General features: G+C 49.0%; 1 protein-coding gene across 1 annotated transcript in view; it reads left to right on the plus strand.

The window, feature by feature from the left end:
- Positions 1-27,925, plus strand: part of LOC144768567 (uncharacterized) — a 305,992-nt gene extending 278,067 nt beyond the window's left edge. Inside the window, exons 11-12 of the mRNA XM_078652338.1 lie at positions 25,735-25,819; positions 26,639-27,925. Of these exons, the coding sequence (XP_078508464.1) occupies positions 25,735-25,819; positions 26,639-26,695 (142 nt within the window). The 3' untranslated portion in view covers positions 26,696-27,925. The remainder of the gene's footprint in view (positions 1-25,734; positions 25,820-26,638) is intronic.
- The last annotated feature ends 38 nt before the right edge of the window (positions 27,926-27,963 follow it).

Consider the following 27,963-nt stretch of genomic DNA (forward strand, 5'->3'; position numbering starts at 1 on the left):
GTTGGGCCCCCCCGCAAATCAGCCCCGTCCCCGCCGGGGGAGGTTCACTTCTGCACAAGTCTCAGATGTAGTCCCAGCCCTCAGGGTCCGCCACTGCGGTGGCCGGTGTCTGCCTCGTTCTTGTGGGCCACCGGGTCAATCCGATACTGGCCCTCTCTCGGTGCCCCAGACCCAGGGCCCAGCGCAGGCAGGGGGGGCACACCTCCCACTCCACGGTCGCAGGGGCCCTTCTTTCGTCCGTTGGGCGCAGGCACTCCACCGGGCGGCCTGCCCGGGTCTCCGTTTAGGTCTCCTCGCCGGTTCGCGTCCTTTGTTCTGGTCTGTGCTGAGGTGGGCACTGCGGCCCCCCCTTCACTCAGGGCCATGGTCCGCTGCGCGTGTTCACTCTCCCCCTCAGGGCGTCAGGCCCAAGGCCCGGTCACCGCGGCCCACAGAGGGGGTCCCGGGTGCAGTCCTGTATGGCCTAGCTCCGCGGCGATCCGGTGTGGCCTGGTGCTGGTTTTGTCCCCCTCGGTGCTCATCCCCTGGTCCTGAGGGCGTCGCTGCCTCTCCCTGGCGCAGGCACACAGCAGCTCGGCCGATGGGGCCTCTCAGTCGGCCTCGGCCTCTCTCGCAGCCCAGCCGCCGGCTCGCCCCGCCTCCCGCTGCTCCTCACCAGGTAGGCCGCTGGCCGCAGGGGGTCTCTTCCGGTGCTCGCACCTCAGGCTTTTGTCCCCGGTGTGTGCTCGCCTCTCCACTCCGGGCCCGGGAGTCGGGGCCCGGTCACTGTCCCTCGCGGACCAGGCCCAAAGCCAGGGTCTCGAGTGCTGCGGCGGCCCGCTCGGCTCCTCCAGTCGCCGCCGTGACTCAGCCAATTCGCGCCTCAGCCGCGGGGAGCCACAACCGCTCGGCTGCTACTCCGGGGTTGTCAGCAGCAGCTCACCGCCTCCGGCCGCTTTGTGTGGTGCGTTGCGCCTGCTTCCTCTGGCCCCGGGGCTTGGAGAACACCTCGGGCGCCGGGCCCACATTGCCGCTCTCCCACAGTTTCGCGCCGGCGAAGGCTGGACCTCGGCCGCCTCGTTCCCTGCCGGCGGCGCCCGCCAAATCAGCTCACTGGTAGCGCCGGGTCCAAAGCTGCTCCTTTGGCGCTAATATTCGGGGGGAGTAGGGATTTTTCCCGCTATTGAAAGGGCGGTAAGGGGTTCAGGGCCGGGGAGCCTCGGAAAACGCGTCCAGTCAGGCTGCCATCTTAGCCACGCCCCCCCTGTGGCCACTTTTGGCCCCGGGGACCCCTTCCCCCGGGGCCGGCCATTTTTGTAAAAAGAATTTGGGGAGGGGGGCCACGTGGCCCCTCTCCCAGGCCACTTGTAGCCCCGGGGACCCCATCCCCCGGGGCTGGCCCACTCCGTTGGGGACCGTGGGTGGGTCCCCAATCCCTCCACGGTCCCTGCCGGCTGCCCGCGTCCTGCGGGAGCCGGCATTGCTTTTCTACATGGGGAGCAGCTAACCTGCTGCTCCCCAAGTAGAAAAGCAATCGTCTTTGGTTTTTGGAAGAGAGAGCAGGTTTCCTGCTCTCTCTTCCAAAAACCAAAGCAGTTTGCGGCTCCCGCCCTACCATAGCAAACTACAGTGTCCCGGGGGTAGGCACCCCGGGAGACTGCAGGAGCCTGGGGGGTGGCGGTCCCCAGGGCCACCACAAGACCCCAGAAGAGGGGCCGCCCGGCCCCCCTCCCAACATTTAAAAGCCCCGGGGTGTGTGGTCCATCAAGGACCCCCCAATTTAAAAATGTAGTGCCCCGGGGAGGTGGCGGTCCCTGTGTGTATTTTTTTTTTATTTAAAAAAAAAAAGCCCCGGTGGGTGGCGGTCCCCGGGGCTGGGGGGCCCCTCTGGGCCCCCCATTATTATAAAAAAAAGAAGCCCCGGGGGGGCAGTACCCGGGGCTGCGGGGTGCCGTGAGCTCCCCGCATACGCATTGTTAAAGCGCCGGGGGGGTGGCGGTTCCCGGGACTCGGGGGGGCCCCATTATAATAAAACACATTGCTCCCGGGACTTGGGCAACCCCATCCCCCATCCCCCCCCCCCCCCGAGTGCTAATTACCACTAAAGCCGGCTTCGGCTTTTTTTTTGTTTTCACGGGATATGCATATCCCACGTGTATCCCGCGTTTTTTAAAAGCAGGCCTAGGGGGTCAGGGTGTTTCTACCTTGCCCCCTTTGCGTCTTTTGCGCACTTGTTTTACAGTTTTCTTGTGCCTCGGTTCTACGGAGACACAAGATGGCTGCCAACACTTCCTGGTTTGGAGTGTTGACACAGTTGACAGCCAATTAGCATGCAGCTCGTGCTCGTAAGGGTACGTGTATGATCCTCGGAGGATACGCGTACCCTACATCGTCCATAAATATATCTATGATTTTACTTTTGATTTTCTCAGAAACTACTGCACGGATTTACACCATTTAACAAAAAGCGTGATCTGCGAACCAAACTACCTTTCTGCCAAATTTGGTGTAATTCCGTTCAGCAGCTCAGGCTGTAGCCGCGGCTAAATGTCCCTATGGAAAATTGCATGGGGAAAACACGATTTGGGACCCCCTTTTTTCTCGGCCCCCGCTTGACGAATCACCCCAAAACTTTCAGGATGGGAGCGGAGCGGGCCATCTTCTTGGAGAAAGATGTGTGTATGTGTATATATATATATATATATATATATATATATATATATATATCTATATCTCTGTGTGTACCAGTTTCTACAGCATTCTGGGAGCTGTAGTTGTGGCCGAACTACAGTGGAGTTGCATCCATGTGACCCGTGGTCAGCGGATTCCCGCCAATGGTAGTGCCTCTGGACATTCAAAGGTGAGGGTGGAGCTACTCTTTGCTGAACAGCAGCATCTGAGGAACGCCGCAAGGCTGAAATGCATTATGCACATGCTGTAATTGAATAAAGATCTTCCATCGTTCTCCCCCGAGGGGCCTCTACCTGTTCTTCACGGAGTGGGCGTTCTTTAGGGTGGGGAGGGTGTGTGCGGTGACTCCACCTTCAGATTGTTTTTTTCCGCCATCGGGCTCGGATGTGTTTATCGTTTGGTCCCGTTACCGATCTCCTTTTTGAACTCCAGTCATACATCATACCATCGGTATCGTCTTCGATCGCGATTCCTGTTATCGGCATTGAAGAAAAGTTTCCGACTCTCGATTCCAGCATTTGTCTGGGCCGTTGGGCCCAACTGCGCCATTAGCCCATGGAAAGAACACCCTTCAAGAAGTGCTCTCAGTGTGGACACAAATTTACCCACACTGACCTACATGAGGTGTGCAATCTGTGCTTGTCCCCAGAGCACAAGAGCAGAGATTGCCAGGCCTGCGCTTTGTTTCGGTCGAAGAAAACTATCAGAGAACGTTGAGCTCGAAGAGTCATGGCGCAGTCCTTATCAACACCAGATCTCATCATAGACGAGGCTCCAATCGATATACAGTCAGAGGATAAGCAGCAGGATTAGGTAGTTTCCGAAGCCGAGGATTCAACTTCCGGAGCCGAAGGACATTCAGGCGACGACCCTGTTCACACCCCCATACCCGGACAGGCTTTAGTTCCACCTCCATATTCGGGTCCAGGTGCAAACCAATCAAAAACGTCCGACGCCCCTCCTTCCCGCTCGGTAACGAAGAACTCAAAAAAGCCTCTAGGCGACTGGCTCGAGTCAGCCTCTCGGTCCCGACAAGCTAAAGGTCCTTAAACCAAAAATAACTCCGGCACCGAAGCAACCCTCGATGCCGAAAACGGTTGAGCCGAAAACAAGCTCAGCACCGAAAATAGTTCCAAAGACTATCGAACCGAAGACCACTCCGGTACCGAAACAAGTCGACCCAAAATCTACTTCGCCACAAAAACACACTTCGGCACCTAAAGTTGTCGACCCGAAACGGCCTTCAGAACCCAAGAATCCGGATCCAAAAACACCCAATCCGAACAAAAAACACGACTCCAAGAGAGATTTGGACCACAAGTCTTCGGAACCCAAACCGAAATCAACTCCAAAGGCTATAATAGACATTGTAAGACCTTCTAAACATCTCGGCCCCAAACAACACAAATCGGTGCCGAAAGAAGATACTTCCACAGAAGAGCTTTTTCTCCCAGATCCAAAACAAGACTCTTCGTATAAACCCAAAAACTGGACATATAATTACAGTGCCTGAGAAAAGGAAGCTGAACCCTCCCGAGACACCTCCAGTTCCACTCAAAAAACAAGCTCGGACTTCTCCCATAAGAATTCCTTCACCAGAACCACCAGAATTCGACATTTCCCCAGCACATTATCATAAGCACCGGCCACTGCAGCCGGCCTAGGTATGGCCTGCTGCTTGTGTTTTCCGTTCTCCTTGGCTCCCGTCTCAACTTGACGCCAGTCGCCACCTTGCTGATCTGCATGGGTGTTGGCAGCCATAAGAACCTCGCTGCACAGAATTACACCCAGATCCGGAGCCTCTCTCCTCAGCGCCGGCCACTGCAGCCTGCCAAGGTACGACCTGCTGCTGCAATGGTTTCCGTCCTCCTCGGCTCCCGTTTCATGTTGACACCAGACGTCTGCAGCTGGGGTTCAGTCCCGGCCTGAAACTCCCACTAAGAGGCCTCTCTGAAGCCCCCATCCGGGCCTCTTCAAGCGGCCTGCTTCGGCCTGTTTTCCACGGCTCCCTCTCTATCCTGACTCCTGCTGCCGGTGTTCAGTCCCGGCTTGAAGTCCTCGAAAGGAAGCCATTTCCTCTTGGTAGCCCCCATCATGACCTCTGCAACCGCCCTGTCTTGGCCCCTGGGGTCGGCCGCCATTTCGCGAAACACAGTGCCGGCCAGCTCGGCTGCCTCACGGGTGGGTGAGTCGCCTGCTGTCGGGAGTGAGGACGGCATGGAGGGAGTGTGTACCTTCCACCACCTGTATTTTCTGGCATCGCCTGCTGCCTTTCTCTCTCTCCCCGGAATTTCCATTGCAGCTGTGATGAAATCACATTGTCCATCTGCCTCGACCCACCCGGGGTGCGGCCAGCATTTCAGAGCACGACCACTGTTACACATTGGATCTCTTATGTCCCTGCAACGTGCCATAAGGTTTGACTTTTCTGGTTTATTCTATTGCCACAAGATTTGATTATTCGACTCTTTCTCCTGCCAATTTCCCTGTTGCTCCACTTGTAACATGGCCTTCTGCTTGTGCTGGTTACAGTTTACTCCCCATCTCCCGCTGCCCCCTGCTGGCCACCTCAATCGCTTCCAGATCACAGCCATCTGCTTGGGCCACCTGCTTGGGCCACCTGTTTACCGGCATCTCCTGCTGCCCCCTGCTGACCGCCTCAAAGTTTGCCTACTCTTCTTTATTCGTTTGCCAATTCCTTGCTCGCTCGGATCACAAACGTCCACCTGGATTATTTGCTGTGTGCCTCTCTGCTCGTCCGCTGGCCACCTCAACCCCTACGTTCCAATCACCTTATAAGATTTTGCCGGAGTACAAAAGGACGGTTAACCAAATGAAGAATGCACTGTCCTCAACATCTTACTTAGTTTAGTTTAGTTATAAAGTTTCAGCTTGCTTGCTTGCTCTTTCCAGCTTCTGTCCTCTGCCCTCACCTGCCCCTACCCTTTGTCCCCACCCTGTTTTCCTGTGAACCTCTTCCCTCGCCACCTGAGACCAAACTATTTCGTCTGATGCCCGATGGAGCTACCTGGTTTAGCTATAGGGGAGATGGATTCCCTTCTTGGTCGTCACCTACCCAGTTGGTCTTTAGACAGACTTCCTTTCGTCTCTCCTGTTGTCTCGTCCCTTAGCCTCCCTTTCTCACCTCCCCTGCCCCCTTCACTACTTTTGTCTCTCCTTTCTCTCCTCTCATTATTGTATTGCCTATTTTTTGATGTATTGTGTAATTGTTGAACTTTTTCTGTTACATTGTTGATTCTCATGTAAAGCGCTCTGATACCTTCGGTTCTAGCCAGCGCTATATAAAACTCTTTAAATAAATAGTGAGGATGATGGTATAATTACTCAGAGGGGGTAGAAGATGAGCAACCCATAGATGACGCAGATGACCAAGACAATATTCCTGGTCAATCAGATGATCCCTGGGAGGATTATAATGCGCCGGATGCATGAGATCTGCCACGTGATGATGCATACCCTTCTAGGCCATCTCCTCCAGATGATAGTATAGGGTTTTCGCAACTCATTCACAGGGCAGCCACCTTCCATGGGGGATTTACACACGGATCCAGTAGAGGAAGATTTCCTTATGGATATGTTATTGCCATCACACAAAACCACAACCACATTGCCAATGCTTAAGGGAGTGGTAAAACATGCACCAAAAGTTTTCAAAGACCCCGTCAGAGCCAGAGTCATTAATCCCAGACTAGAAAAAAAGTATAAAGCAGCTCCTACTGAAAAAGATGCTTCAGGCAAACGCACCATCTCGCAAGCAGCTAATGTCTGGAGAATTGCTAACAATCAAGCCTTGTTAGCAAGATATGATCGATCTCATTATGATGAGTTAGAAACACTTATGCAACCTTTGCCAGACAAATATAAGGAGAGAGCTTCTGGCTTGATACAAGAGGGCAAAGTCATTACCAACACTTTAATCAGTTGTGCTTTAGATACTGTTTGACCAACAACATCTTTCGGTCCTACAGTTGATAATGCATTAGAAAAAATGAAAGGATACCGATGCAGCAAAATCCATGGGAGCTTTACAAACTCAAACTCCCCGAGCTTCCTTTCGTTGCTCCTGTTTTCAAACAGACAGCACCTCCTCTTATTATCAAGCATCCACCCAATCCTCACCCAATAGAGGTTATTACAGAGGAGGATATAGGGGTAACAACTCTAAAGGCAGAGGTAATAACCGCAATGCCTCCACTCCTAAGCAGTAACTTCTCTCCCCTCCCCCCCATACCATTCCGCTCCTGTCGGGGGGAGATTACAACAGTTCCTACCTGTCTGGAACTCCATCACCACGGACAGGTGGGTAAGACAAATTATTCAGTCAGGGTATTGCCTAGAGCTCTCTTCCACTCATCCAGCAGTACCACCCAGACAGCTTCCCATGTCACAAGAGCACCTCACACTTCTAAAACAAGAGGTTGCCTTTCTACTGCAAAAGAATGCAATAGAACCAGTACCATTACACCAACAAAACACAGGAGTTTACTCCCTATATTTTCTTATCCCCAAAAAGTATGGCTCCCTCAGACCTATACTAGACCTGAGACCCCTAAATCTTTACATTCAGTCTGACCACTACCATATGGTCACATTACAAGTCCTTCCTTTGTTAAAACAAGGCGACTTCCTTGCCACTCTAGTTCTCAAGGACGCCTACTTCCTCATTCCAATCTATCAAGCTCACAGAAAATACCTTTATTTTGTACTAGAACTAGAAGGTCAACATTACCATTTCAAGGTACTCCCTTTTGGAGTAACTACAGCCCCTCGAGTCTTCACAAAGTGTCTAGCAGAAGTAGCAGCACACTTAAGAAGGGACAACATTCATGTCTTTCCATACCTAGACGACTGGCTAATAAAATCCAAGTCATACCACCAATGTGTGCAGCACACGCATCAAACCATCTGTCTGCTACACAAGCTTGGCTTCACAGTAAATCAAAAGAAATTACATCTCCAACCAGCACTGTCTCAACAGTATCTGGGTGCCACAAAGCAATTGCATCCCCAAATCCAACAAGGATACAAAGCATGCAAGTTCTTATACAAAAATTCCAGCTGCAACACTCGCTACCAACTCGAGTGTTCATGCAATTAATTGGAATGCAAGACTCCAAATGCGCCCACTACAAGAGTGCTTAGCAAGTCAATGAAACCAGGCTCAACAACAACTAACAGATCTGGTGGTGGTGGACGACCGGGCATATCGCTCTCTGCAGTGGTGGAACACCAAAAAAACTTTCAAAGGGCCGGCCATTCATAGAGCCAGTTCCACAGGTGGTGTTAACCACAGACGCATCTCACAGGCTGAGGAGCCCGTTTGGAACGGCACACAGTACAGGGCATATGGACACCACAACAAAAGCTACTCCACATAAATCATTTGGAGTTGCTAGCCATTTTCCTAGCTCTAAAGTCATTTCAACACAATCTAACAAGCAAGGCTGTATTAGTCCGCTCCGATCCTCTCCCTTACCAACGACCCCGCCGCCGCCAGAGCCAACCTTCAGGAAGGAATGAAAGAAGTAGCCGAGTGGATGTCGACCAGCCGCCTGAAGCTGAACTCGGACAAGACGGAAGTCCTCATCCTGGGATCCTCGCCCTCCGCCTGGGACGACTCCTGGTGGCCCCCCGCCCTGGGAACTGCACCCAAACCGACAGACCACACACGCAACCTGGGCTTCATCCTGGACTCCTCCCTCTCCATGACCAAGCAAGTCAACGCAGTCTCCTCGTCGTGCTTCAACATCCTGCGCATGCTACGGAAAATCTTCCGGTGGATCCCCACCGAGACCAGGAAGACTGTCACCCAGGCCCTCGTCACCAGCCGACTGGACTACGGCAACGCCCTCTACGCCGGAACCACCGCCAAGCTCCAGAAGAGACTCCAACGGATCCAGAACGCCTCAGCCAGACTCATCCTCGACATCCCACGACACAGCCACATCTCCGGACACCTAAGAGACCTGCACTGGCTCCCGGTCAACAAGAGAATCACCTTCCGTCTCCTCACCCACGCACACAAAGCCCTACACGATCAAGGCCCGAGCTATCTCAACAACCGCATCAACTTCTACGCTCCCAAACGACACCTCCGATCAGCCAGTCACGCCCTCGCCGCCGTCCCCCGCATCCGAAGAACGACAACAGGAGGAAGGTCCTTCTCCTACCTGGCTGCCAAGACCTGGAACTCCCTCCCGACCGACCTGCGCCTGACCCAAGACCACCTCGCCTTCAGGAAGAAGCTCAAGACCTGGCTGTTCGGGCAGTAGCAGCACCCCCCCCCCTAGCGCCTTGAGACCCTCCGGGTAAGTAGAGCGCTCTATAAATGTCTATGATTGATTGATTGATTGACAATATGACAGCCATGTATTACATCCAGAAACATGGGGGAACACACTCCTTACAGCTCTCCCGGCTGGCGCAGAGCATATGGAGGTGGGCCATTCCTCTGTTAGCAGAGCATCTACCAGGAATTCACAATCAAGTTGCAGATCTGTTAAGTCGTCAAAGACAACAGATACACGAGTGTGAACTTCATCCTCAAGTTCTTCAACCTTTCTTTCACAAGTGGGGCCAACCAGACATAGATCTGTTCGCCACACATCTAAACTCCAAATGCCAAAGCTTCGCCGCCAGGTATCCACACCCATTGTCCAAAGGCAATGCGATATGAATGAGTTGGTCAAGCAGATTTGCGTACGCTTTTCCACTTCTCCCACTCATTCCGTTAGTGGTGCGCAAGCTACAACAACACTCCCTCACATTGATTCTCATTGCACCAATGTGGGCAAGACAACCGTGGTACACCACACTACTGGAGCTCTCAGTAGTACCACACCAAAAACTAAAACTCTCTCCACACCTCCTCACACAGAACCATGGAGAGATCATGCATCCAGATCCCATGCAGTTCAACCTAGCGATTTGGCTCCTGAGGTCTTAGAATTTGGATACCTTAATCTGCCGCCTAATTGCATGACTATTATAAAGGAAGCTAGACGTCCCACCACTAGAGCATGCTATGCAGCCAAATGGGAAAGATTTGTTATATATTGCACAAATAACAACATTGACCCATTAGATGCTTCTATCCAAAACATCATATGCTACCTGCTCCATCTACAAAGATGTAGTTTAGCATACTCCTCAATCAGGTTACATCTTGCTGCTATAGCAGCTTACCTTCAAAACAGACAACATCTGTCATTATTCAGAGTACCTGCCATCAAAGCATTTATGGAAGGACTCAAAAGAATAATTCCTCCCAGGGTACCACCTTCCTCTGTATGGAATCTAAACATTGTGCTCCCTAGACTTACGGGTCCTCCATTTGAACCCTTGCATAAGTGTGAATTACAATTCCTCTCATGGAAAGTTGCTTTTTAATCGCTATTACCTCACTCAGAAAGGTAAGTGAGATCCAGGCATTAACAATTCAAGAACCATTTTTACAACTACATCGCAACAAAGTGGTTCTAAAGCCAAACCCTAATTTCCTTTCAAAAGATATTTCACTGTTCCACCTCAATCAATCCATTGAGTTGCCGGTATTCTTCTCTCAACCCCAGACGGTTGCTGGAAGAGCTCTCCAAACACTAGATGTCAAGAGCTCTTCTCAGCTATATTGATAGGACAAAACAAAACCGTTGTATGTGTCCTTTTCTCCTCCACATAAAGGTAATCCCATTTCAAAAGCTGGCATTGCATGGTGGATTGTTAAATGCATTCAAATTTGCTACCAAAAAGCAAAACTTACTCTATCCATTCCCCATAAAGCTCATTCCACCCGTAAACTAGGGGCATCTATGGCATTCTTAGGAAATATTCCATTAGATGATATCTGCAAAGCAGCTACATGGTCTACCCCACATACATTCACAAACCACTACTGTGTAGATGTGCAGGCAAAGCAACAGGCTATTGTGGGCCAGGCTGTACTCAAAACATTATTTCAAACAACTGCAACAGATACGGGTGGTCGCCGCTAAGGTGGAGTACTGCTATACAATCTATGCACAGTGTGCAATCTGCAGCTCATATGCCTCGAACGGAAAATGCTACTTACCAGTATGCATCTATTCTTGTAGAGCTGCAGAGTTACACACGCCCACCCGCCTCCCCGGCTACCTATATCTGTTCTAGTAATATTTTAATTTGATACACTAGACATGGACATCTTTTTCTGTACTCATACAACTCTATCATTTCCCTAATTGCGAAAAACAATCTGAAGATGGAGTCGGTGCCCATGCGCACTACACTCTACAGGAGGAGTCACCTACCAAACAAAGACCCTTCCAAGACCACAACAAAGTGTAATCATCCGGGCCCACCACCAGATGGCGATCTATGCACAGTGTGTAACTCTGCAGCTCTACATGCCAAGAACAGATGCATACTGGTAAGTAGCATTTTCCTTTTCATATATAATTTTTATTATTTCCGGGGTCCCCGCACATGGGCGGGAATATTCAGTGCTTAGGACTTTGATGAGGATACCCCTGTAAGAGAACTAGGATTACAGGTAAGTAGCTTAAGCTTATCCTTCTATATCACTCATGGCTGGTGAATAAAACTGGAATTGATTCTCAGAGAATTAAGGCTTTTGTCTGTATTACGTTCAGGCAAGGAGAACCTAGGAAGAGCCTTGTTGCAAATACTCTTGTTTTTCACCTGCAAAGGATTACTTTGTCAGTTGTTCTTTGTACCTCAAAGCCCCCCTCTATTACCTACAGGTTTGTCCTCCTCTCCCTGGCGCTGCTGCTTCTTAACTCCACCATACCTTTACAGACTTTCTCCAAGGACTCTTTTCTTATGTCTATACTCCGATTCAGTGAAAAGGTCTGGATTGTTTATAGAAGGTACATTTGGATAAATTTCAGTGTGTGATTTGTGAAATCTCTGGAATCATGCAAGGGTAGTTCGAATGGCATATTCCCTATTTGATTCATGTACTGATCTGTTACCTTCATTTCCCTCAAACTGTAAAGCGCTCTGATATCCTTCGGGATCAAGTACGCGCTATATAAAAACTTTATAAATAAAATGTACTAATAAATCTCTGACTTAGATTCGTCCACAACACGGTGTTTAACTCATACCTAAATTCTTGTTGTACTTACACTTAAGTTTTTACTCTTTAAAATATATCCACTTTTAATCAGGGTTCTTTGTTTTGAGCTGCCTATCATTCATTGTTTAAATCAAGGTATGCACAATTCTCAACAGTTCTGCCAAGTTCTCTGCCAATTTCTCTATTCGTCTTACTTAGAACCTTTAAACGAAATGTGTTTCCTACCCGTTCGTAGAAGTACATTTGCGTCTTCTATCTCAAAGTAAATTCTGAAGTGCAGCTCTCAGTCACTCTCAACTTCAATGCTGCTCACCTCCGATATCTGCCAACTAGCAATAGTTTTCCTGAAACTCCTTTAAAAATAGGGGCAAATTGGTGGGCACTTGTTGCATTTATAGACAAACTAGATACACATTTTATAGACAAGATGGCCGCCGAAACTTCACGTAGTCACGTGAGAATTGCCGAATATCACAGGATTTCAGCTTTGACGGCCATCTTTGACTAGTTTTTTGTTTATGGTGGCTATTTTAAACTAGTATTTGGTAATAGCAGCCGTTTTTAACTAGTGTTTTGCCAGCAAAACCACCACTGACCGCTCCTCTACATCACTATAACATCTTTTGGTGGTAACAAGCGTTAAGTGTCTGTATTTCAAATAGCCAGTAACCTTGATTTTCTGCTGTCACAGGTATCCATGGGCCTGAGGGCTCCCAGTTGAACCCAAGGTTTACTGACTTGCATCTAGTAACTGCACTTGGAGACTAGCCACAGTTTTAAACCGTTACATCTCTAAAATGGTATCTACTGCAAAGATGATAGAAACTGTTACCAAAGTGGGATGGCTAGGTCAAGCAAATAGAACCTAACCTCAGGTCTGGTGTATGAAGAGTGAGATCTTTGGGTCTGGCACCAAGGACTCAAAAAGGGCAGCAGCAGGCCTTGTACGAATATTGAGGGATGTGGGAAAAAGTTAGGCTCACCATTGATGCAGAAAAACTGGTTAAAGTCGCCATCAATGATGTAGGAAAACAGCTTTGCAGCTCCTCGACCCAGGTGATTAATATATTTCTTTGTCTGACAGACCTGCTGACCTACAAGATGTTGTGCCTTCTACATGGTCTTGGTTAAATGAGTCCCCCTCTAGACATTTTCAGTCAGCTGGGTCTTTTGTAGTTCTTTCAACAGTCCAGGGCAGCATCTGTTCTTGCTGAGCATTCCTTCTGTACATCTCACTGCTTACAGCAGGAGAGCATTCCATGATTCCAGGCTGGTCCCCAGCCCTTAGGACGCTTCCCGCAGAAGTTCTGTAACTAGCAATGTGTTTGTGCAATAGTGTTGTGAATGGGATTTTCTCTAGGTCCGTGTTGAAGTTACTCGTTTGCCGGGGCTGTAGCTATCCACCTTCTTTAGTCAGTGGCAAAAGCCAGTGCTGACTAGAGTCATGATGCTTTCAAAATTCATGTTCTTCAATCAGTTTTGTTTTTACTGATTTCTTGAGCTCCGAGTACTAGGTCAGACCATTTGGAGCTGAGGAGAAGTCTTGCAAACCCTACAACCCAATAGGTTTTCTGCATTTGCTGTATTGGGGTTAAAACATAAACTGTGAACCCACTATGGATTTATAAAACTGCTGTAGTTTAAGGCGTTATGTCCACTTACTACAAAGTATATATAGAAGCAATGCTTTTAGTTTAAGCAGTTTTCTAAGTTGAAAAGCTTTGAAGTTCCTGTAGTCCAAGGTTCTTCATTTATTCCCCCCAAAGTACTAGTTTCAAGGCTTATTTCTGAGCTTCTCTTGCTTTAGTAGAGGCCAGGTGAGAGCTGACTGTGTCCAGACACCAACAATGGGTTCTACTCTCCATTGTCTTATAGGACTGTGCACAATTGTCTGTTTCTAGAGTTTATTAGGCTTGGACATCTACGACAGGCCTTTGGAGAGCTAACACTGTAAGTGGTAATCAAAGTATCAAGTATGATGCATCAATCATACAATTCACATCTGTCTTGGAGAGTTTAAGGTGGGACTGCATTGCATATTGTAGTCTGGTTTATGAAATCGGACTTGTCAAATTTCTGTTTATCAAGCTTGGAAGTATAATATATTCAAACCTGCAGTGAATAATTCCAGCAACCACCAAACCTAGAAGATGGGAAAATGGCTTATTTTCAGTGACTTAATTCACCATTGGGGAGAGGTGTGGCGCTGCGGCCAGGGCGACTGACGCTGGAATCTGGGGATCACGGTTCGATCCCCGGCTCCGGCGGCAGATTAGCCCAGCACCATGTGACTCTGGGCAATAGCTCGCTTAATCTTCCCGACGGCCCCCAGCGCCTAGAGACCCTTACGGGTGATTGTGCGCTTTACAAACGTGGACTTTACTTTACCATATTGACATGCATACAGCTACACAACTGCCTATAGTGCCCCATGAAAAGGAAAAGCTGAGCGGAATACTTAGAAATAAAAGTAAAAATGTGCAAATCTCTTGAAAGCCAGTTCCACACTACTTTTTCATTCTTTTCAGTGACTTATTCCACCCTACTGACATGCATGTAACACAAAGCCACATAATAGGATATATTGCCGCATGAAAAGGGAAGACGGAGAGGAACAGCTGGAAATAGACATACACATGTGCAAATCTTATGAAAGCCAGTTCCATATGACCTCTGCTTTTTCTCCTGAAACCGATACATCCCTGGTCTACCCAGACCAGGCCATCAGTTAAAATAAAAAAAGGCACATAAATGGTATCTTGAGTCAACCATTTTTGCAACACATGCTGTCCAGCCAGTTCTGGCTATTGCAGTTTGAGAAAAAGCATATTTCTTCCCCTGGTATTCCATTGTACATTCCAACAGGAAAGTGATAATGGCCATAATACTATTTGCATTTGGTTTCCAATCTCCAATAAAGCCTTCTTTCTAGACCAGTTATCTGGGCTCTGTTCCCGAAAAAGCTGTAGACTGCCCTTTCCTAGCATCACCTTCTTTCTGATTATATCTTTATAAAGGATACTTCTAACTGCAGATTTCCCACCTTGTGAATATTACCCTAGCATCAGTTAAGTCCTAGAAAAAGCATTAGAAGTTGAAGCAGGAATAAGTCCCTTCCCAGCACTTACATCTTACATGACAGCCCAAGAGGAAGGTATCCTCCCACCTGACTTTTTGAAAGCCACGATAGTGGTTATACATAAAGCCGGAAAACCACCTACCGATTGTGACTCCTACTGGCTGATCTCAATATAGAACCTAAGGTGTTGGCCACCATTCTGGCTACTAGGCTCATTGGAGTCAATCTATCTTTATGCCTAAACACCTCCTCTGACTTCATAACTGGATGGCAGAGGTTCAATTTAGATGGGACCCCCCATTTTTTTTTCCTCCCTGAATGCCGAAAAGACCATTGATGGTGTACCTTGTGGTCTTTTATGACGCAAACACTGGGGGAAATGAGTTTTGGACCACAGTTCTCATATAATGGAGGAATAGCCCTCCCAGATGTCAGGGCTTATCCCTGGGCCTCCCATCTGATAGCCATAAATGAATGGGAACATCCAGATGGCGACAACCCCATCTACGCGTTGGAAAGAACACAATTTCAAACACACAAACCACTACCTTTACGGGGGAAAGGAATGAGACGCCGATCACCTGCTTCCCAAGTAACCCTCAAGGGTTGGTGCAAGGTGAATAAAAGTCTGTGGTGGACACAATTAACCACTCTGGGAAACTCCGTTGTGGATGAGAAAGTACCTTAAAGAAATTGGGAAGCTGAAGGGGTTTGAATGCCTGGGACCGTACTGGTCTCTCCAGGGTGGGTGACCTGATTGAAGGAGGTGCCCTAATGTTCGAGGCATGTGGGCTGCTAAATTCATATCTATTGCATAGATCGCCGCCTAGTGTTGGGTCCGGATGACTGCACATTGTTGTCCTGGAAGAGTCTTCGAAGTATCACAAGATAGGTGGCTCCTCCCCTGGACTACAGTGCGCATGGGCATCGACTCCATCCCCAGATTGGTTTTTTCCGCCATTGGGTTCGGATGTGATTTCGACGTCTCCTGTTCGGAATCGATAAAACAATTTCTTTAAGGCCAAAAGGCCTTCTTTACTTCGTCGGTATTGTTCAGTCTCGTGTGTACTCCAACTCTTCGAGTCGGATATCTGAGGAGTCGGGTGACTCTTCGGTCATCGAGGCCCTGTCGACGCAGCAAGACCCTGACGACGCTACGATGGAACGGAGCCCGTTCAATTACTGCCCCGTGTGCGGTTCGAAGTACCCACACATCAACGTGCATCCTGTATGCAACAAGTGCCTGTCGCCGGACCACAACGAGGCCAACTGTATGGCCTGTTCGAGATTCAGGTCGAAGAAGACGCTCAAGATTAGGCGCGTGGCGCGCCTCGAGGCCCAGCGATCGGCGCCGGCGGACATCTTTGGCGACCCCGAAGCAGACGAGCAAGAGCTTCAACTGCAGATCTCACCTACATCGGCGGAGGTCGAGGCCGACTACGGAGAACCCGTTGAGGACCTGGACCTAGACTAACACGTCGAGGAGGTAGGGGACGACGAGGAAGTTTATGGGGCCGCGGAAGATAGCTCGGAGGAAGAGCTATGCCCCGTGCGTATGTTTACTAAGGCTCCGGTCACGGGATCGCCACACGGCCTTACCCACGACCCTACTCCTCAGTCCTCGGCCCCGCCTCCTGGCCCAGCTACAGACATACCAGCGGAGCCTCCATTACACAAACCAAAACCATCGGAATCGAAAACAACAAAGATGGCCGACAAACCATCGATACCGAAGACGTCTGGGACTACATCGAAACCGTCATCTTCGGAGCCCTCGAAGCCGCAGAAGGCTGTCGAACAGGCTAAGGTGCCGAAAGGGGCCAAGGAGGCCGGCTCGAAGAAGGTCGTCGAGCCAGTGTCGAGTAAGATGGTCGAGTTGAAGTCAAAGAAGACTGTCGAGACACCTTCAACCAAGACTGCCGCACCGACAGGCAAACGGACAGTCGAAGCGAAGTCAGCGAGGGGCACCGAGCCGAAGTCTGGAGCCCCGACGCAGACAGATAAATCTGCTGCTCCAAAGTCTGCGACGTCGACGACTAAGGCCGGGACGGTGAAGCAGAGCGCAGCTGTCGAAGGTGGGTCCGCGCCTCCGCCACCCAAGGAAAAATCGTCGACGCTCGGTTCTTCCCCTGCGAGCGGACAGAGGTCGTCGGTCGGATCGACGAAGCCGTCCGCTTCTTTTACGAAGCAAGTCTCGGACTCCCTGAAACGGTTGAGAGACAAGGCGTCGGAGCCGAACACACCTTCGGTACCGAGGACAAGTGTTCCACTGAAGAAGACTTCCATGCCGATCCTCTATACGCTACCACCGAAGGTGGCGCCGAAGGCTTTTGCACCTCGTACGGTGCCCGAGGACTCGGAGCCATTGCGGCAGACTCAGCTGAGTGGAGGCTTTGGTCGACCACCTTTATCTGACGACCAAGATGAGCATTTTATCGACGCCGACACGGGTAGATTAACGTTCTACAAGAGGAAAATTACATCCCAGCCTGTGGAATCCTATGTAATACCTCTATAGAAGAAAAAGCCTGCACCAGACACGCCAGAACTTGTTGAACCCGTTCCACAACGGCCTAGGCGGAGTCCTACCCCTTCACCCACTTGCTCAAATGGAGATGAGGATGAACAAGATCAGGGGTATAACTTCCCAGACAATACCGACCCTGATGAGCAGCAGGACTCATGGGTACACTCTGGTGATCAGGGGGACCAACAGGTGGTGGTGACCCACAGATGTATGGGGTGTAAACTTCTCCAACTGAAGACTCTGCGGCGTTTAATGCTTTAATTGAAAGGGCGGCTGCAAACCATAAGGTGGAGATGCATGCTGACCCTGTGGAAGTTGACTTTTTGTTTGATACTTTCTCTGCATCAGAAAAAACTGTGAAAACACTTCCAATGCTTAAGGGGGTTCTCAAGCATGCCACAGACATTTTCAAGGAACCCACCAGAGCGAGGGTAGTGAACCCACGAATTGAAAAAAAGTACAGGCCGGCACCTGGGGACCCTACTTATATACGAGGCCAGTTGCCTCTAGACTCTTTGGTGGTCTCAAATGCCCGCAAAAGGGCGAATTCGCAGACGACGGGTGAAGCTCCTCCCCCGGACAAAGAGTCAAAAGTGCTGGAGGCAGGGGGCAAAAGGGTGGCTGCGCAGGCAGCCAACATATGGCGCATATCTAACACACAAGCCCTATTAGCCAGGTATGATAGGGCGCACTATGACACCTTAGAGCAGCTCTTACAACACCTTCCAGACGAGTTTAAAGAAGGAGCTGAGTTGCTGATACAAGAGGGCAAGCTCATTTCTAACGCTGCAATTAAATGTGCGCTAGACGTGGCAGATACAGCGGCGAGAGCAGTCAACACAAGTGTTATGTTGAGGCGTCAGGCATGGCTCCGCATCTCAGGGTTCAAGCCAGAAATACAGACGACTATCCTCAACCAGCCCGTCAATCCAGACAGACTGTTTGGGCCTGAGGTTGACACCACCCTCGAGAAGATCAAAAAAGATACTGAGACGGCTAATTCCATGGGGGCACTTCAGTCTCAGCAATTCAGAGGAAACACTTTTCGTCGCTCAAGTGCGCGGGGTGCTACCAGAGGACACTTGGCACAGCAGTCACATTTCGGCAGAGGAGGCGCCCAGGCCTCGTACCCAAAACAGAATAGAGGTGGTTACAGAGGCAACAGCGCCAAGGGCAGAGGCAGAGGCAACAATAGTTCCCGTTCCTCTGCTGCCAACAAACAGTGACTCTCTGTCACTGCCCCCCTGACCATCCAACACCTGTCGGGGGGAGACTCCAGCAGTTCCTGCCAGTCTGGACGTCCATCACCACAGACAGGTGGGTAAGGAAACTTATCCAGTTCGGTTATTGTTTGGAGTTGACGTCCACTCCACCCAACATACCCCCCAAGACAACGACCTATGTCAGCAGAGCACTTGCACTTAGTGCAGCAAGAGGTTCTTGTAATGCTGCAAAAAGGCGCAATAGAGCTCGTGCCGGTGGAGGAAGAAGGCACAGGGGTTTATTCCCTGTACTTCTTAATCCCGAAAAAGGACGATTCACTCAGACCCATTCTAGACCTACGCCCCCTCAACCTGTACATCCTCTCAGAACATTTTCATATGTTAACACTGCAGCAGGTTCTTCCATTGTTAAACCAGGGAGACTTCCTCGCAACCTTGGACCTCAAGGATGCTTATTTTCACATACCACTCCACCCATCCCACAGGAAATACCTCAGGTTCACCATACAGAACAGGCATTACCAGTTCAAGGTCCTACCCTTCGGAGTGACCACTGCCCCCAGAGTGTTCACAAAGTGTCTGGCGACCGTGGCGGCGCACCTCAGGAGACAGAACATACATGTCTACCCTTACCTAGACGACTGGCTCGTTCAAGCAAAGTCGGAACAGCAGTGCGCCGCAGACATGTCCCACACAATTCACCTCCTTCACAGTCTGGGGTTCTCACTGAACTATCCAAAGTCGCACCTTCAGCCAGCCCATGTGCGGCAGTATCTGGGCGCGACAATAAATACTCTGACTGCTACGGCTCAGCCGAACCAGGTGAGGATCGACAACATCCAGTCGCTCATCCAAAGGTTCAGACCGCAACACTCACTCCCAGCGAGAGTGTTTATGCAGTTGATAGGCATGATGGCCTCCTGCATCTTCATAGTCACGCACGCAAGGTTGCATATGCGTCCGCTCCAAGAATGCTTGGCGCATCAGTGGACACAGGCTCAAGGACAATTGAAAGACCTAGTGTTGGTGACCGGTCGGGCGTACAGCTCTCTGCATTGGTGAAATCCACACAACCTTTGCAAGGGCCGACCGTTCCAAGAGCCTGTGCCGCAGATCATCATGACGACGGACGCTTCTCTCCAGGGTTGGGGAGCTCATGTGCTCCACTACACGGTGCAGGGACTATGGACGACACAGCAGAAGAAGATGCACATCAACTATCTAGAGTTGATGGCAATCTTCATGGCACTCAAGTCCTTCAAGGTACATCTGTGCAACAAAGTCGTGTTGATCCGGACGGACAACATGACTGCCATGTACTATATCCAGAAGCAGGGGGGTACGCACTCTCCACAGCTGTCTCACCTGGCTCAGAGCATGTGGAAGTGGGCCATTCAGAGGAACATTTTCCTCATGGCGGAACACCTCCCGGGCAAGGACAATCAGATGGCGGATCTGCTCAGCAGGTACAGCCACCAGATGCACGAGTGGGAGTTACATCCATCAGTACTCCGCCCGTACTTTCAGCAGTGGGGTCATCCAGAGATAGACCTGTTTGCCACAAGGGAAAACGCAAAATGCCAAAGCTTTGCCGCCAGGTTCCCTCACCCACAATCGCAGGGCAATGCGATATGGATGAACTGGTCAGGCAGATTTGCGTACGCTTTTCCCCCAGCACCTCTAATACCGCTGGTGGCAAGAAAGCTAAAGCAACACTCGATGACGCTCATCCTGGTTGCTCCAACGTGGGCACGCCAACCATGGTACACCACGTTTCTAGAACTCTCCGTGGTACCGCATCAAAGGCTGCACCTCACACCCAGACTTTTGACGCAGAACCATGGCGACATTCAGCATCCAGATCCGCACCAGCTCAATCTGGCGATCTGGCTCCTGAGGTCTTAGAGTTTGGCTACCTTAACCTGCCTCCAGAATGCATGGACATCATCAGGGAGGCACGGAAGCCCACTACAAGAGCTTGCTATGCAGCAAAATGGAAGCGGTTTGTCATTTATTGTACAGCACATAACATAAACCCGCTAGATGCATCCATTCCTAACATCATCTGCTATTTGTTGCATCTTTACAAATGCAATCTAGCGTACGCTTCCATTAGGATACACTTATCCGCCATAGCGGCTTATCTTCGACACAGGCAGCATCTCTCTGTTTTCAGGGTGCCTGCCATTAAAGCTTTTCTAGAAGGGCTGAAGCGGGTCATTCCTCCCAGGACCCCACCCGCTCCAGTGTGGAATCTCAACGTGGTCCTCACTAGGTTGATGGGCCCGCCTTTTGAGCCTCTACATTCGTGTGAGGTTCAGTTCTTGACATGGAAAGTGGCTTTCCTCATTGCTATCACGTCTCTCAGACGTGTTAGTGAACTACAAGCACTCACAATACAAGAGCCATTTATTCAAGTCCATTCACACAGGGTAGTGCTCCGCACTAACCCCAAGTTCCTTCCAAAGGTGGTGTCACAGTTTCATGTCAATCAGACGATTGAACTGCCCGCATTCTTTCCAAACCCAGAAACAGTAGCGGAAAGAATGCTCCACACGCTGGATGTTAAAAGGGAATTAATGTACTACATTGACAGAACACAACACTTTAGAAAGACACAGCAACTTTTCGTTGCCTTCTCAGCACCGCACAAAGGCAACCCTATTTCCAAAGCTGGAATAGCCAGGTGGATCGTTAAATGTATTCAGATTTGTTATCAGAAGGCTAAACGCACTTTAACGATCCCCCCAGGGCGCACTCCACACGCAAGTTGGGGGCCTCCATGGCATTCCTAGGTAACATTCCTTTGGAAGACATTTGTAGAGCAGCCACGTGGGCTACACCACATACATTTACCAAACATTACTGTGTAGATGTGCACTCCAAACAGCAGGCAGCTGTAGGACAGGCTGTTCTCAAAACTCTTTTTCAGACTTCTGCAGCTGGCACGGGCGGCCGCCGCTAATGAGGGGACTGCTATGTATTCTATGCAATAGATATGAATTTAGCAGCCCACATGCCTCGAACTGAATATGCTACTTACCAGTATGCATCTGTTCTTGGCATGTAGGGCTGCTAACATTCATATCGCCCACCCTCCTCCCCGGCGCCTGTAGCAGCTGCAGATTACTTCTTGCATTTCATCACTAGCATGGACATCATTTCTACTATCGCACTCCATCTTTGCCACAATGGCTAAAAACAATCTGGGGATGGAGTCGATGCCCATGCGCACTGTAGTCCAGGGGAGGAGCCACCTATCTCGTGATACTTAGACTCTTCCAGGACAACAATGTGCAATCATCCGGACCCAACACTAGGCGGCGATCTATGCAATAGATATGAATGTTAGCAGCCCTACATGCCAAGAACAGATGCATACTGGTAAGTAGCATATTCAATCCTTTTCGTCCCTCCAAGAGAATTTCAACTAAATGACGCGCGTCGCTATAAATATTTACAGCTTGAACATGCCTGGAGAGCAGAAAACATTCCCATAAATCTCCCGGAGTATGCACCCCTAGAAGGTAGACTTTTGATGGAGGAAGTAATGGAGAAAACAGTCTCCTCCTTATATAAAAAAAACAATAATATGCCCGATACCCTAAAAAACTTAAAAGTAATGGGGTAACGATCTGTGCAAATTGGATAATCTGGACTGGGGCGCTGCACTTATGTTCCCAATAGACGTAGAAATGAATTCCAGGCTGAGACTCATCCAGCTCAAAATCCTTCACGGGATTTACGATGATAGAGCTTGCCTCCATAAAATAAGAAGTGCGGCCTCACTGCAATGTCTGAGGTGCAGGAGACAACAGGGAGACCTTTTTCACTCACTCTGGACATGCTCTGTCATGCACACACAATGGCAAAGAGCAGTGGCGGCTGGTCCATAGGGGCAACGGGGCAGCGCCCTACAAAAGAAACGGCTCACTGCAGTTTGGGCAACAGGAATGTAAGCAGACGAATTTGTCTGTTCACATTTCCGACCGGCCTGTGAGTCACGGGTGAAATTGCGCATGTGTCAAGGCACAGCACACGCAGGCGAGGAGTCCAGAAGATGGTCCGTCTGCGCATGTGAGTGAGGAGCGTCGCCCCTCACTCACATTAACAAACCATTAGGCATTAATGTGGTGCAAGCGTCTGGAGATAGGATCCTGCTCGGGCGGTGACGCGTTTTTTGCAAAGTCGCCCGTGCCCTATCAAGTGGCAGGATATAGAGTAAGTAAACAAGGGTTAGCCGACACCCTGCGCATCCAGTCTCCTGATTTGGCAGTTAGCATTGCAAAAGAAAAGAGCGGGCAGAAGTTAGTGCGACGCGGGACTGGAGGAGAATGGAGATGCCTGGTAAGTTTATTTTTTTGTTGCATTCATTAAATTAATCCCCACACCGCCTCCCCCCCGCGAACCCAGTATCCACGAGTCATGCAGGCCGCGAGGCGAGGCATCTGTCGCCAGACGATTCCACACTGAACGAGATTGTACATCTGAGTGAGGGGTAAGCAGGTGGGGCGACAAAGCAAGCTCGAGGCCAAGGTGGTTGAATGGGCTAATGCTGCACCACGCAGAGCAGAGGTGCAGGTGCATACTAAAAGTCGTAAACAAGATCTTGCAGATATCAGAGCGCTTTACATTCAATCAAGATGGGTATACAAACTAATTTTTTTAAAACACGGATCAACAAATATATTTTGTGTCTGGTTCACTATCATTGGCTCTGGCTCAGCACGCAGAAAAATCTACACGGTATGAGTGTTCCAATGATGGATGCAGGATGGATGGGTGAATGGATGGGTGGATGCATGAATGAATGATGGATGCAGGATGGATGGATGAATGGATGGGTGAATGGATGAATGGATGCAGGAATGGATGCAGGATGGATGGTGGATGAATGAATGATGGATGCAGGATGGATGGGTGAATGGATGAATGGATGCAGGAATGGATGCAGGATGGAGGATGGATGGATGGGTGGATGAATGAATGATGGATGCAGGATGGATGGATGGGTGGATGCATGAATGAATGATGTATGGATGCAGGGTGGATGGATGGGTGCATGAAGGAATGATGGATGCTGGATGGATGGGTGAATGGATAAATGGATGCAGGAATGGATGCAGGAATGGATGCAGGATGGATGATGGATGGATGGATGGATGGATGGATGGGTGGATGAATGAATGATGGATGCAGGGTGGGTGGATGGATGGGTGAATGGATGAATTGATGCAGGATGGATGATGGATGGGTGGATGGATGGGTGGATGAATGAATGATGGATGCAGGGTGGATGGATGCATGAATGAATGATGGATGCAGGGTGGATGCATGAATGAATGATGTATGGATGCTGGGTGGATGGGTGGATGGATGGATGGGTGGATGCATGAATGATGTATGGATGCAGGATGGGTGGGTGGGTGGATGGGTGCATGAATGAATGAATGATGGATGCACGATGGGTGAATGGATGAATGGATGTAGGAATGGATGCAGGATGGATGGGTGGATGGATGGATGGATGGGTGGATGCAGGATGGGTGGATGGATGGATGAATGGATGCAGGAATGGATGCAGGAATGGATGCTGGATGGATGGATGATGGATGGATGATGGATGGGTGGATGAATGAATGATGGATGCAGGATGGGTGGATGCATGAATGAATGATGTATGGATGCAGGATGGGTGGATGGATGGATGGATGGGTGCATGAATGAATGATGGATGCAGAATGGATGGGTGAATGGATTAATGGATGCAGGAATGGATGCAGGGTGGATGGATGGATGGGTGGATGGATGGATGGGTGGATGAATGAATGATGGATGCAGGATGGATGGGTGGGTGGATGCATGAATGAATGATGGATGCAGGGTGGATGCATGAATGAATGATGTATGGATGCTGGGTGGATGGATGGATGGGTGGATGCATGAATGATGTATGGATGGATGCAAGGTGGTTCGGGCTCGCTGTGGTGCAATATGCAAATTAGTTTACGGCCCACTACTTTCAAATGTCACCAGCCGCCCCTGGCAAAGAGTGCTCCTAGAAATGAGTAAAGTATTAGGGACTGCATTACCTGAAGACCCCAGATATATACTTTTAGGCACATCCAACTACCTAGAGTTTAACACAATTTGTTAGTTGTTTTAGGGCTTCCTGCCCACCATCAGAGAAGTGAAGGTGACGTTGCTCACGGACAACCCCACTGCCAAGATGTACTGCAACAAACTTGGGTGGGGTTACAGGCCGTGTGTTCGATGGTTATGGCCTCTGGAAGTAACTAGATCACAAGGACTTTCTCCACTAGTAAACCACTGGGATGGATCTCTAAATGCCAGAGCGGACAAACTCAAGCTGCCAGGATCTGAATGTCTGTCGTGAGTAGACATCTGGTCCTTGTCTTTCTGATGGCAGCCCTTCTGTTTTTTAAACGTATTATCAGTTTCTAATATTTTCTATCAATGCTTTGCTTTTGTCCTCAAAATATGATCTAATCTGTAGAAAACCTAAAGAAAGCCAAGCCCAATCTTAGCTGATTACTCTGTACCTGGACTCCCCAGCCGTAGGACTGAAAAGTATTATCCTAAATCAAATTATTTATCATAGAATAATGGCATTTCATTGTTGCAACACATATTTCCCCTAAAAAAAAAAACAGAATGCTTGTCTCTTGCCAAATTACTTTTTGGCTTGTCGTCAAAGTTTTTTGATACCAGCTGTACCTCTCTAGATGGTTTGTGAGGGTGAGCTCAGCTCAATTTCTCGCAAGATCTGGTGCTTCCAAAGAAGATGTTAGTAACAGTTGCCCATTCTCTAATTGCGCAATACATCTTTTCTCTTACAAAATGCTTGGTATGAATCCTAATGATGAGTTATAATGCAGCCTTTAGGCAAATTCTTTTCTGATGGGAGATCGCTTATAATTTTGTCTGGAGTATGTAAATGGGGGGGGGGGGGGGGGGTTGTTGAGACAGACTGTTGAAACTGTGTCCCAAACACGCACTTGATTTTTCAGGATATGCAAGTGTGATAATATAGTGACATTTTCCATTTATTATATTGCTTGAACATTGCAGCATTCGAAATAGTCATTAATGATCTCTACACCCTGCTTCTCACCAGGACTAAGGAAACTCTGTCTAAAAAACAGAAGCGATACCTCCTGGATCGGCGAGAGTATGTGCATGAGGTGGTGCGGCAGAAGAAGGTAAGAACTGCAGACTTGGAAGGTGGCCCTGGATATATGAGGAAAGGAGGGATAACGTGGCTCGAAAGTGCAGATTTCATATGCAGTCTACTCCCGTAGTAATCGGAATATGATATAAGATAATGCATTAGCTGTTGGAGATGCCAGATCCCGGTAATATTTCTCTTCTGGTACAGTGGTACAAGTTGGGGAGGAGCCTGATTCCATAGTGCTCTGTTCCTGTGGGATGTTATCAGCTGGCAATCACCTGATCTCATAATGCTCTGCTCCTGTGAAATGGTATTAGGGGGGAAAACGCTGTCCTCTGTTTCTGTTATTTTGTATTTGGTGGGGCTGTGGTTCTGCTCTCCTTGCACTGTGTTCTTGTGGGATATTAGCAGGGAAAAGCTTGTGTCCTTTGCGGTGTTCCTGAAGGATGGGATTATCAAGAAAGAGTTTAGCCTCTTGATGCTTTATTCCTCAGGAATGGTAGACACTGAAGAAGAATTTGGTCTCTATGTCCTCTCTTGGTATTTACAAGTGGATGGTGATGTACTGTGAGTCACGGGGTGGTATTTGTAGTGAGGAGCCTGGTCTCCTAATGCTTTTGGCTTGTAGGACGTTATTGGCAAAAAGGATTCTAGTTTTCTTAATGTAGGATGGTATTTGCTGGTGAAAGAGCCTAGTTTAATGGAGCTCTTTTCCGGTGGGATGGTTTTACAAAGGGATTCTTTTGTTTCTGGGTGCTCTGTTCATGCAGGGCGGTGTTAACTGGGGGTTGTCTGGTCTCAAGTCTGGCCCTTTTATCTCCTCATTCTGTTTTTGCTGTGTCTTTTCTAGAAGCAGCTATATGAAGAGTACCTCCGGCAGAGCATTGGAGACCATGACATTAGCTGAGTTGGAAGAACATGCTACTCCTTTCCATTTGGCCCTAATGACACAGACCAACCAACCAACCAACCTCCGAAAGCCGACTGTGTAATGCCAGCCCTCTCTGGACGTATGAGCAATCACTCTCTGGGCCATGTAGACTCTTGTTTCCCTCCAGGAGGTCCTCCTGGAGCCTGCCCTCTGAAATGACTAGCTTCATCTGAGCACCAGTGTCTTCCTCCCCTTCTCTAATGAACCACCATGGAGCTCATCAAGCGCAGTTACTTACCAGCCAGCACCGAAGTGCCTTTTTTGTAGCAGTGAAACGGGCAGCACTTGCTGGATTTCTCTGGCTCAATGGGAACCCTATGTAGTTAATTTTATATGGAACTGTGAAATAGGTTGACCGGAATCGAATACTGGATAACCAGCCCAATTTTCTGCGACCCCCATCCTCTTCTCCTTTTACTTCCACACTACATTACAGTGAAGGGGCACCGGCTGTTCTCCGTTAAACTAAAACTACTTTTTAATCTACATGTGACCTTTTCCCCTATACTAAACTTGCACAGACAGAAGTCTAATGTTCTAGATTGCCATGATACTACATTAGAGGACACTGTTTAATAGTTGGTGGTACCTTACCACTTCTCTTGATCTTTTCCCTTTTTCTGGCACTGCATGAGAGTGATGGTACATCTGACCCATCAGAATCTTCTGGTGTCAATGTGAAAATGACTTGAACCCCTTATGAAAAACCTATGCCCCAAGTCGAGGTCCATCTTCAACTGAAGCACTAGGGAACAGTGGGGCTCACCGTGAAGTAGTTGAACTTTATTTTATCATCCAACTTCTTACCCCGAACCCCGCTGTGGACGGCGTTTTTATTTTATTTAAAGCTGGCTATATAAAATGTTCTCAATGTAGCGCTGTTTTGCCCTCGGGCAACTTGTTTACTCAGTAAGCTGTTACAGGCAATCTTATCTCCCAGAGGTTGGGTTGCCAGTGTTGCTGGAAGAGAGGAGCCCCTCTGACCGCTAATAAAAATGTGTGCCCGAGCCTGGTCAAATGAAGGGGGGCTCATCCCATAGAGAATTGTTTACACTGGATTCTGAGGTTTGCCCTTTAATTGAAGATCGTTTTTTTGAATTCCTGGATGTTTTTTTTGTTTCGGGTAGTTGTCTTGCTACCACTTGGAGATTTTTTTTCTCGTTTTTTTCCACCATAGAATAAAGTTGGTCATTGTAAAAAAAAAAAGTATGATTTTTTTTCTATACCCATCTCTGAATTGCCCC

The sequence above is a fragment of the Lissotriton helveticus genome, chromosome 7 (assembly GCF_964261635.1).
Source record: "Lissotriton helveticus chromosome 7, aLisHel1.1, whole genome shotgun sequence".
Lineage (NCBI taxonomy): Eukaryota > Metazoa > Chordata > Amphibia > Caudata > Salamandridae > Lissotriton > Lissotriton helveticus.